General features: G+C 30.1%; 1 protein-coding gene across 1 annotated transcript; it reads right to left on the minus strand.

The window, feature by feature from the left end:
• Positions 1-2,150: 2,150 nt before the first annotated feature.
• On the minus strand, positions 2,151-8,303 carry LOC100809725 (heparan-alpha-glucosaminide N-acetyltransferase). The gene is made up of 13 exons (XM_041007931.1): positions 8,058-8,303; positions 7,698-7,835; positions 6,581-6,662; positions 6,193-6,269; positions 5,993-6,102; positions 5,320-5,428; positions 4,592-4,708; positions 3,815-3,906; positions 3,462-3,528; positions 3,274-3,355; positions 3,077-3,168; positions 2,839-2,982; positions 2,151-2,306 (listed from the first exon to the last, which is right to left on the minus strand). Exons 1-13 carry the CDS (start codon positions 8,301-8,303, stop codon positions 2,160-2,162), a joined length of 1,503 nt encoding a protein of 500 aa, XP_040863865.1. The 3' UTR covers positions 2,151-2,159.
• Between the last annotated feature and the right edge of the window lie 3,631 nt (positions 8,304-11,934).

Raw genomic sequence — 11,934 nt, forward strand, 5'->3', positions numbered from 1 at the left:
AACCTTAACTTCAGCACTTTTGGTCCTGCATTTTTCAATTTTTAATTTTTCATAGTGCACTCACTCAATTTGGTTGAAAATGAAGAGTGACAACTTATAGAGATATTATCTGACTTAAATATGATTGATTGTTGTAAAAAATACTTGTAGTATGTACCAACAAATAAAAGCAGTAGAGCAAATTTTTTTTCCTAAGTCAGAAATCATGGGTGTCTCTCAACTTACTGGGTTAGAGATTAATCCTACTTGCGATGTGTGACTGCCAGTGGTTCAAGGAAATTTTGCGACAGAACAAATTATTTGAAGATTCATTAGCATAATTTTGCATAAAATGAATGGATAAGTGCCTGAAATTAGAATTCATTATGAGTTTTTAATACACTATGGCTTAGGATCAAGAAATAAAATAAAAGCGTACACGCATACTTTGTTTTTAAATTTTTAATATAGGATATGCCATCAAAGCTTAGAAGTGTACTTCGTTTTTAACACAAGGCTTTTAATAGAAGATATGCATCACATATTTTACAGTGAAATTTGTAGCATCAAATCTTCAGTTATTTGGATTATCAGAGAAATTTTCAGTTATTTGTTTCTTGAAATATAGGTTATTTCTCAATATGTTTCTTTCACCCACTTTCAGTTGACAGTGTGTGATTGCCACTGCCAATAAAAAAGAGACAATATATTATGAGATTGAATTTATATATTTATAATTTATATTTCGTAACTTAATTATTTGAATTGACTCGAGAATTTGTTCCTTTACTTGTTAGAGAGAAACATTTTATGTTGCTTTTCTATACGATTTAATTATGTAAAATTTTCGCCCTGCATACCCCTTAATGATAACTAAATAACGTGAAGTTTTGCATATTGTTTTTTATGAGTATTAAATGCATAAAAAATCTTTAAATTTTATGATTAATTTAAAATAATAATCGTAAAATTTATAGTGAAAAAAACCGGTAAACAAAAAATAACATGACAACATCTATTCATTTTTTTTCCTTCTAATATGGGACTATAGTGATTGAAGGGTAAAGTTGGTTGGATTTGGATTGTGATATTAAGTTTTTGGCGGGTCTTAACTTGGAGTTCATCAGCTGTCCCCTACAGGGATATCAAAGAAAGAATCAAGTCATATTCAAATATCTTTTTTTCCCGGTCCATACATTCAGAGATCTTAAATCTGTGATAATTCATTAATTTGTTGTTATACGCTTCCAACTGTTCTTAGTCATTTGTTTGCCGACGGATATTTCTCAGAAAACCTACCTTCTATTATCTTAAAAAGTATGTTAATAGTGATTGTAATTGAATACCAGTGTAAAATTGTTTTAGATAGTCAATACATCATTGTTAAACTAAATAAATTATTGTATATCAAATTTATTTGTATGACTTATGACTATTATGTTATAAAGGTGACTGCATGGATTTTTTTTATATGCCTCCTATTCGAGAAAGCAAACTTAAATGTATATTAATAGTTGAATTGGTAATTTAGATAAAAAAAATCATCAATGACAAAGATGAGAGAAGGAAATATAAAAAAAATGTTCAAATTGTTGATAAAAAATGAAAATATAAAAAATTATGTGAAACTGCTATTTTTCAAAAAAAAAAATTGTTTTCATTCCCAAATGTCAGGATCATATAGTGGCTCCGTGATGTGCAACGGTACAAATCACATGATTCTTTTCATGTTTGTCTAAGATATTTTGGTGCTCTACGTTCATATTTTGCTTGCATTATTGGTTCATTTGTAAAGTTGGCTAATTACCAATTAACCATTGTTTAGAGTTTGTTTGTCAAATAGTACAAAAGAACTTGTGAATTATTGCACGGGTCCATCCACGGTTAGCTGAATGATACCAAAAAGAAAAACAACGACAGGTTGCAATGCAACGTGTTCTTTTGAGTTTTGATTTCCCTTTGCTTTTAGAATTTGGACCATCATACGGAGCTTTGTGGAAACTCTTTTTGACAAGTTGGGGGAGAGAAAATTCAGAAAAAAAACTGATTAGGACAATTTTTTGATTGTATAGATTATAGAGTAACCAATTAAAACCACCAATCATTGCATAGAAGAATTGATATATATTACACTATTGTAGGTCTTCTATTAAATTAACATGGTTGATTCTGTAATTAGCTTATAGTTTCCAGTATATTCCTAATTTGTGCAAGATGCCAGCAACAACACCCCAGAAGGTGATTTCTGCAAAGATGACATATAACAGAGTTCCCAACCTCTCTGAGTGCCAAACATTGGTAAACACATGATTCTGAATCCAGTATACCTGATTAATGATATGCCACATAAAAATGGTTAGCTTCTTAGTGTATGTTTGAACTAAAGGTTGCAAACTTAAGTTTGAATCAAACTTAAGTTTACAAATTGAGTTTGCAAAAGCAACTTAAGCTTTACTTCTATAAAACTGAGCTTTCAAACAAAATTTATTTTCATCTGTACTTTTTTTGGTGACCAAACATGACCTTAGTCCTAACTACTTAAAATAAAACTGAAGAAAAAAAGGTTAAGATATGGTTATGTCTCTCCAAATTTAGGTAAATTTGATTTTAGTTCCTATATTTTAAAAATGATAGTTTTAGTCTTTGTAACTTTAAAATCCTAATTAAGTCAATTGAAGCGTCATAAACGAAATTCACCACATTTTAAAAATACGAGGAATAAAACAACTATTTTTAAAAGAATAAACCCTCAATTTTGATCTTTAAAGTATTCCTCTCTTTTCTAAATGGTCTTTGAAATAGTCAAAGTCTATTAGTAATTCTTTAAATTTTAAATAAATCAAAGGGTAAGATTCTTACTAGTGAGTTATCTGGGTCTTTGTAATACCATCCATTTACAAATGCTGCGAAGATGCCCTGTGCTGCCATAACAAACACTAGCATTGCATTCATTCCTATCCATTCCAAGAATAAGAATGGAGTACGAAGCCCCCAAACATCGATCTGTATGATTTTTGAGGAAAATTAAATAAGAATAAAATACAATTAATGACCAATACATTATTCTTCCACTTTAATCACTTAATATTCCATTTACCAGTAGGTAGAACACAGAGAAGACAATTCCAGCTGCCCCAGCTGTGAAACAAACATAGCTGAAGCTGTAGAGTTGCTTGTTAATCGGGATAGCTGCATTATTCCATGGAAATTTAATTTGTAACATATATCTTACACTAATGTATATGTCTTTAACTCTTAACAAATGGTACATTAATTAGTTTTTTACTAGCTTACCATCTGTAAAATGAAGGATGAGGCCTAGGGTCAATAACACAAACCCCATTGAGAGCCATTGCTTGAGCCTTTCAAAGTGACCCTGTAAAAAATGTTGCATTCCTTCACTAACTTGCATTTATAAAGTAAAATTTTAGTGTGTGCACACAAGCACTAGACATGGGAGCTTAATGGGTAAAGTTTGTAACCTTGAAGTGAATCAAGACATGCCCATAGTGGATGCCAATGGTGCCAGAGAGGATAGCTAATACGGAACTAGATAAAAAGAAACAAAGGACAATTTAAACATATATTGAAAGTTTAGACCGAATGACTGATTATTAAAAAACTTTCTAATAATAGTTGTCTAATTCATTATAGAAACAGGGTTTTCATATAATCAACATTTGATATAAACTATAAAATGATAAATTATATATATATATATATATATATATATATATATATATATATATATATATATATATATATATATATATATAAACCTCTGCAAGTTTTCTTTTTATTAATTAGTTAACGAATTTCTATTTCGAAATAAAACCTCAAAAAGCCTTCAGGTTCAAAGGGAGCGCGACACCAAGCTGGAGCATTTTTACGAAGAGGGCCTTCAGCTGGAGAACTGAGTGTGCATGCCTGCAAATCATTTTGGAAAAAAAAAATGAAAAAAAAGGACAATATTAAAGTCACTTTAGTCAGAATAATAATAACAACATAGAAACAATTTAAAATCAATGATTTGATAAATAATTGAAAAAATTAAGGATCACATATAATGTTATTGTAAGTTAAAACACATTGTTTAGTAGTCACTGATACTAGTGAGGGACGATTAAACTAGGAATGCTACTGGGATTGATGTGATTTGTTTAAGCTCCTCAAGTTTACATTTTAGATGATTTGGATAAGTTTGATCCTTGAAATAAATGAATTTTTGAAAGTTCATATCTGACCTGTAAAATCTCACCCATAAACAGATTTTGTCCCTGAGTTCAAATATTAATTTTAAAAAATATTTTTTTCAAAGTAAAAAATGTATAAAATTTAAAGAAAAAAATTGATTTCATTTTTAAACTAAAATTTATCATACTAAAATATATCAACATTTTAAACATAACAAAATAACTATCAATCTAAAGATCAAAATCTTAACATAACAAACTAATAATAATTGCATACTTAGATGGATTAAACTGATAATGCATGAGTCTACAAATAAAACTTGTTAGGTCTACCTATTTAACAAATTAAATTCAAAAATTCAATATAATTATATAAACTTTTAAAAAAATAGTGAGCAGCACTAAAAATATATTGTGACCTTCAAGCGTGTCCAAACAGGTTGGGAATAAAGATGATTAACGCCCCAAACTTGTCTATCAACATATCCAACAGCGTTACATGCAGGACCTAGGTGTCCTCGCATCCCACATTCCACCTAGTAATTAAGAGCAAGTCACTTCAGCAAAACAACCATCGCAAACCTCAGTGTTCAAGTCAAAATCTGACAATTAATTAGAACGGAGCTACATAACAATAATATATATATATATATATATATATATATATATATATATATATATATATATATTTTAAAGTTCTCCAAATCTAAAGTAACTTTTTTTTATCTTTAAAATTCATAAAATATTTTTTTAATCTTTTTTAATGACACAAGTCATATAAGAAATTTATAATTTTTGACTGTTAAGCTATAATTTTTTATTTTTTATTTTAAAGTACACTTTTGGTAGTTAAAAATTATTTTAATTAAGTCGGTAAAAAATTAAAAACTTATTAATCACTTTAAAAATTACTTTAATTTTTTTATTGACTACTAAAAAATCATACTTTAAAATATAAAATAAAAAAATTAAACTCTAACAATAAAAAATTGGGAATTTTTTATTTCTTGTTTGATTTAGACTTTGTAGAAAGTAAAAAAAAAAAAATATTTTATGAATTTTAAAGATTAAAAAAATAACTTTAAATTTAAATGACTAAAAGACATATTTAAATATATATAGAGAGAGTGAGGGAGAGATTATGTACCGTGTATCTCTTAGGTTTGTCGCTGTTATAATCCACGAAACTCCAATCTGGAACGTAGAGGCTGAAGATTGTGACCATGTAAATGACAAATGCCACAAAGCCCCCCAACCTATGTAACACATAATATATGCATGCCATTGTCAAAGCAAATTCACAATCTCTATTGTTATATTTTATATTGTTTTAGTCTAACAAAATATGTTTTTTTTAGTTCTTATTTAAATTATTTTAGTCTTGATATTGAAGTACTTTTTAGCATTTCAATAAAAACTAAAAGTGGGTGTTTTTTTTTAAAGAATAAAAATAAAAAAATTAAATAGAGTCATAAGAGACTAAAATAGAAAATATTTTTTTAGCATAACAAACTTATATTATTTCATGTAAAATGAGAGATTCAATACAAATAGGACTTGAATAAAAAACATATTGAGGAACAAAAGATCTAGATGCCCTTGTTAAGCAATGAACAACTCGATTGCTTTGTCTACAAACAAACTATACACTTAAGTTTTCGAGATGAAGTAATTTATTTGCACCACTTTGAGGATATGAGACTCGCTTCTTTAGTAAAAAAAAAAAAAAATCATTTTTAAGCACCAAGAATATAGTTAAACTTTTTTCATATTTTTAGTTGAGTTATGAGAATGAAATGTGTTGTTTTTCTCACCATTGCCATCGATAGGCAGTGAAAATGGACAGGTGTCCTGGCTTCAAGGTAGAGGGTCTAAGCTTGGTGGTGTATGTCTCTATTAGAGCTACAACACAGTATACAAGGGCTATTCTCTGCATAAACACACATTTAATATAAAGAATCATGGTTACTAAAGAATTTAATAATGTAATTTTGATCAGCATGTATTACTCTATCCAAACCTGGAGAATGCCACACCATCGGATAAATCTCATGTCAACTCCATATGATAGATCATCAGGGGCATGAGAGTATCCACCTGCAAATCAAATTTATCAGTGCTCTTACTTACACACACACACATATATATATATATATATATATATATATATATATATCATACTTGGGTTTGCATGATATACATTGACCATCAGACCATCCTACTGAAATTTCCAAGTGACATTAATCGTACACATTTAAATATATGCAACCATAACAAAATCCTTCGAAGTTTCATTTATTGGCAAATGGTCTAGTATCTCTAGAAGCTTATAATCTATGTTGCCAAGTTTGAGTTTGATCTTCTACAATATGTACATTAAAACAGTGAGCTAGAGGAGACTTGTTTACCTTGCAAAAGTATGCCCCAAAAGAGAAGCTTCAATGTCCTAAGGATTATCTTCTTCACAGCATACTTAACCTTGGGGATTCTCTGTGTTGTCACAAATTACAACCAAAACATTATAAATGATCATTACATTATAGGGTAAATAGTCATTTTCATTCCTGAATGTGTAGAATGTTAACAAATTGATCTCCGAAAGATGAAAATTCAACTATTAATCTCCAAAAGTAAAAAATGTGTGACAAATTCATTAATTTCTGTATATTAGCGTTAATGAAAGAGCTTAAGTGAAGAGCTTAAGTGGTACAGAAGAACCAAAATATCACAAAAATAATTGCCAACAAGGTTGCTCAATAGATTGGACCAAAATGTCAACAAATTTCCATTTGACCAAAATGATAGTAAGTTTTCATTTGACTAATTTTTCATATCCCAAATTTTATTTTATTTAAGGATAAAATTTAATTTAATCTTCATCTTTTCTTTTTTTTTATTCTTGCAAACATAATATTACAAGAAACACATAAAAAAATAGGGAAACAAACATAAGTTATAACAAAAATCTATGTATTGATTAATAAACATAAGTTATAACAAATCCATTTACTATTCGGCAGTTATGTTGACACTTATTTCTGTGATATTTTCGTCTTTTTGTATCAAATAAACTCTTTCATTAACCGTAATGGACTAAAGTTAATGGAGAGATGAAATTGTTGCATTTTTTTATTTTTAAAGACTAAAATTTAAATTTTTATCTTTCAGGAATGAATTTATCAACACTCTATATGTTAAGAGACAAAAATAATTATTTATCCAACTTACATGATATGTTGACTATCTAAAGTGCTTTGCTATACTATGGAATAAATAAATAATTCAGAAATACTATAAATTAATATACGCAGAATGAAAAATTAATACATTAATGACAGAGTATGTAACGAAGTGAGAGAAAGATCCTAGCAATAAGTATTAACTAATGATCATTAAACCTTTGTACAATTTATTCAAAAGTAAAACAGTTTGGAGTAACATTTTATAACAGGACTATGTTAACTAGACAAATGGAAACTTTACATAAAACACAGAATATAACTCTTAATTAGTAATCCGTAGTACCTTTAGTGCCAGGGCTATTGCAACCCCAACAATGAAAAGAAAGAAGGGCATAACGAAATCAGCCAATGTACATCCATTCCACGGGGAGTGATCAATGCGTGGATAAGCTCCACCAGCATCGTCTACTAGTACCATCAACTGCACATATAGGTAACTCGATTACAGTTATATACAACAGCTTTTAGTCTTGTTTCCTATTCAAAATGTATATAGATTACGATAAAAAAAAAAAGTATTACGGTGTCATCTAATATGATAAATTTATTAACTTTTATAATAATTATTTTAAAGTCATAGATTATTCAAGAAATTAAGAGCTATGTAGAAAAGTTTGCAAAACTATCTTAGTAGTACACTAACCACAATGGTGAGGCCCCTGAATGCATCGAGGGTTGCAACTCTCCTTGTCTTTTGCTTCACCAATGGTTGCTCTTGCTCCACTATTTGCTGAACGGACTCACCCTCTTGTGTAGTCCTTGTGTCTCTGTCATGCTCAATGGAATCTCCCTCACCATTGATTTTTTCAATTTCCTGTTTCAATTCGCCCTTATGGTAATCATTATGGGGTGTGTTTAGCCCTTCTTCCATTCTCTTGGCTTCATCCATGGCTGAATATTCACAATTCCAGCCCTTTTTTCTCTTATGGTGGAACCAAACTATATAACCTTGTTATCAATACACAAAGGTGTAGGACACACACACACATATATATATATATATGCACATATATACACACACGTCCCACACGAGACAGAAAAAAGGTCCTTGGAGAGAAAGACAGAGAATGGATCCACATTCATTTGACTGAGAAATTCTTATCATTTATTAACTTAAAAAATCTCCTTTGGAGTCTTCTAAGGTTGTATTTGTTTCAAGGCATCACCAATTATTTCCGAGAATATAAATATGGGAATATCACATTTTCATATTTGTTTTAAGTTTTAAAAATATATTCTCGGGCATTATTGATTTCTAAGAATATAAAATACTCATACTTTTCTCATTTCTCACTTCTCACTTCTTATTCTCATGATCAAGGATGAGTATACACTTAAAATAATTGAGTATATATTTTGGTAGAAGAATCTATAAAACATAAAATCATAAATGATTCCATTTCGCCTTGGTTTCTCAACATAATTAATCAAGTCTAAGTAAAATCAATTTATTTTGTAAAATGTGCGTGAAACACATGCCTTAATTTTGTCATGTTATTTCAGGTGGGTGTCTAGATTGCATTTATTTTAACTAGACAATAGTTTTGTGCCAAAATTTCTAGATAAAATAGTTGAATCATAAACGTTTTAAACAACAACAAAAAAATAATAGTAGCAAGTAGCAGCTAACAAGATGGTGGGTGCATCATGTTAATCAGTGCAGCCAATATTTTGTTTCTTTTTCTTGGTCCAGAAACCAGAATTGCTGTAACCGTGTAAGTACGCAATCTAATTGATAATTGTTCAGAACAAAAATCCCTCTTTCTGTCTTTTTTACCAAAATTTCGCAACATTTTTGTTTGATATGTTCGTACTTTATCAAGAGCGGAATTTCTCTTACGTGAGTTTATTTTTTGGGTCCAATCTTAGTGTTGAATTTTTTTTTTTTTGTCAACAACTAGTGTTAGTGTTGGAATCTCAAAACGGGTGTTGCTATTCTCACCTATTTAATGCTCTTCCCACCTCATTCTTTTACCAAAACTAAGAAAAAGACGTTTTTTCCCTTGCTATGTTTCCAACACCTCCTCAACCTCCTCCATTTTGCTCACCCACAGCTTTCCTCTCACCCTCTTCTTCCACCCACAGATCTTCCCTTATACTAGCAGCTTCTCCTCCCACCAAACTCAACTCAATCCTCACCATTTGCTGTAGCTTTGTGGCATTGCGTTCATTTTTCATCTCGCCATTTTTATTCATATTTATGTGTTCGTTGTTGTCTTTGACACCAGTGAGTTCTTTCCTCATTTAGATTCAACAAAAACACGAATCCATTAGGTTGAAGGACATAGTGAAATCTCAATTCTGTTATGTATCTATTTGTGTGATTGTCTTGTGAAAGTGAGGGAAAGTATAAACCATACAAAAATGTGTTATTGACAATCAAATGTTAACATAAGAACAATGTCAGTACCATCAAAATCATATATATAATGCACGAAAAAATATCATCATCAACAAAAGGGTTTGAGAACCGAAAGGTAACATCATTGTTAACAAAGGGGTTTGAGAACTGAAATGCAACCTCTAATAAAGTTGATGAAATGCGATGAATATGTCTACTAGTATAAATAAATTTCCTAACAAGTTGCATGAATATATCATTGACCTGTTAATGTTAGATCATACAGAAATTGCGGTTACCAGAAAATTGCAACTGTGTTAGATAAGAGTGAGGAATCTTTAGCTATAATTTGTGATGATTTGATTTGTTAATTTTAGTAACGTCGCATTTAATATGCTCAACTACTTGACACAAAAGAACATTTGGTTGAGCTAATCATTTTTTTTTTGTATGTTAATAATGAAGCAGTAACAAGTCATGATTAGTGATGTTCATTCATAAATGAGTCAGTTATTATTGATTGTTATAATGTTGTATTGATTCACCGAGAGTAAAGTTGGACATTTTTTTCGTTTAGGAGTAGACTCTCATCTACTGCACAATAACATCACTGATGAGTTATTACTATGTACATAATTCAAATCTCAATCAATAAAGAACATACTTAATCCAAAGTAATTCCAAAACTCATTCAAAGAATATACTTCGGATATAAGATAATTCCCAATCAAGTTAAACTTGAATTTGTTTATCTTGTGTTTATTTAGACCAACGAAGAGATATTTTCCTAGATGAATTTAGTTATTTGGGAGAGCCTACTACAATAATATTAGGATCCCAACATCAACATGTCACTCAAAAGTTGGATAATATGGTGTTTAAAATCTATTAAAAATGGATAATTTATTAATATGGGAGAGAATGGTCCCACTTTTATTCTGCAACTTTCATATAAAAATAAGGAATAAACAAAACAACATATTTTTCAAAGAAAAAGGTTGAGGGGATTGTGCAGTCAAAAGCAGGATTCGTTGATTTTTTCTTTCTTTTGAGAAATGCTATAAACACCGAAAGGAAACAGACGAATAAGGTGTCGATCCACTTAAAAGTCGACACCTGTCAATTAAATAAATTATAAAACATTAATTGATTGACCTATTTTAACTTTTTAAATATTTTCTCTTATTCCAAGTCTATCCTTACATTCACTCAGATTCTCAGCCCCAATGGAGGATATTGAAGCTTTACTACTCCCACCAAAGTCACTATCCAACGCCCATAGTAGATAACACTTGCAAACCACTTTTGCTTTTAAAACTAATTTTTAACTGAAAGTGGTTTTAAATCCATTTTTAAAACTAATTTTAAACTGCTTTTCAATCATTTTAAAAACAAAATAAATAGAAAGTCTTAATTTAAAAATAAGAAAAATAAAATAATGAATTTAAAATTATATAAAAAATTAAAATTATGAAATTGAACCTAAATAATTTGTTTAAAATGAATTGACAGGCGTTGGCTTCAAAGTGGGTGAGACCTGATTGGGTTGTTTCCATAACCCTTGCTCGTCCCATCACCCACCTCAAGATTCACCTTGTCCCCAACCTTCATCACCGCATTCTCATGCTTAAACCAGAACCTTGGCTCATTCACTTCCAGTGCAGCACGCATGAAAGACTAGCAATACAGCTTCAAAAGACTGAGCCATTCCGTACAACGTCTCTGAACTCGCGAGGCCCACATCACCTGAGCCATTCACGACAGGTCCTTCGTCATTTAAGGAAAATCAAGGAACTATGTTGTTAAAGGTGTTGTTTGTATCTGCGGCGGCAACGAAGCCATTGCAGACGGTGGCGTTGACGTCGTCGCGGTAGAGGAAAAGCTTGTTGATGACGTTGGGGTGTTTTGAGCCACGGAGGTTCTGTGGAAACCCGTTGTTGGGGTGTTTTGATACCATTGTATTTTTTTTATAAAAAAAAAGTGAAATTTTTAATTAATAAAAAAATCCATTAATTATTCTGTTAATCACGGATTAAAGACTAAATACATGTATTAAATGAGTGGTCAATTTTTTTTAAACGGTCAACTCAAGCAACTTAACAAAAGGATCAAAATTATGAAAAACTCAAACCTGAGGGGTCAAAATCACAAAAGTATTTAAATTTGAAGGATCAAAATT

Source organism: Glycine max, chromosome 13, assembly GCF_000004515.6.
Source record: "Glycine max cultivar Williams 82 chromosome 13, Glycine_max_v4.0, whole genome shotgun sequence".
NCBI classification, from domain to species: Eukaryota; Viridiplantae; Streptophyta; class Magnoliopsida; order Fabales; family Fabaceae; genus Glycine; species Glycine max.

What these genes read in the sequence shown, in the direction of transcription:
- LOC100809725 (XM_041007931.1), bottom strand. Translation starts at nt 8,303, where the DNA reads ATGGATGAAGCCAAGAGAATGGAAGAAGGGCTAAACACACCCCATAAT. An exon ending in ACAAACCTAAGAGATACACG is followed by an intron (nt 4,709 to 5,319) that starts GTACATAATCTC and finishes CTTAATTACTAG; the next exon opens with GTGGAATGTGGGATGCGAGG. An exon ending in ATGTCTTGATTCACTTCAAG is followed by an intron (nt 3,356 to 3,461) that starts GTTACAAACTTT and finishes CATTTTTTACAG; the next exon opens with GGTCACTTTGAAAGGCTCAA.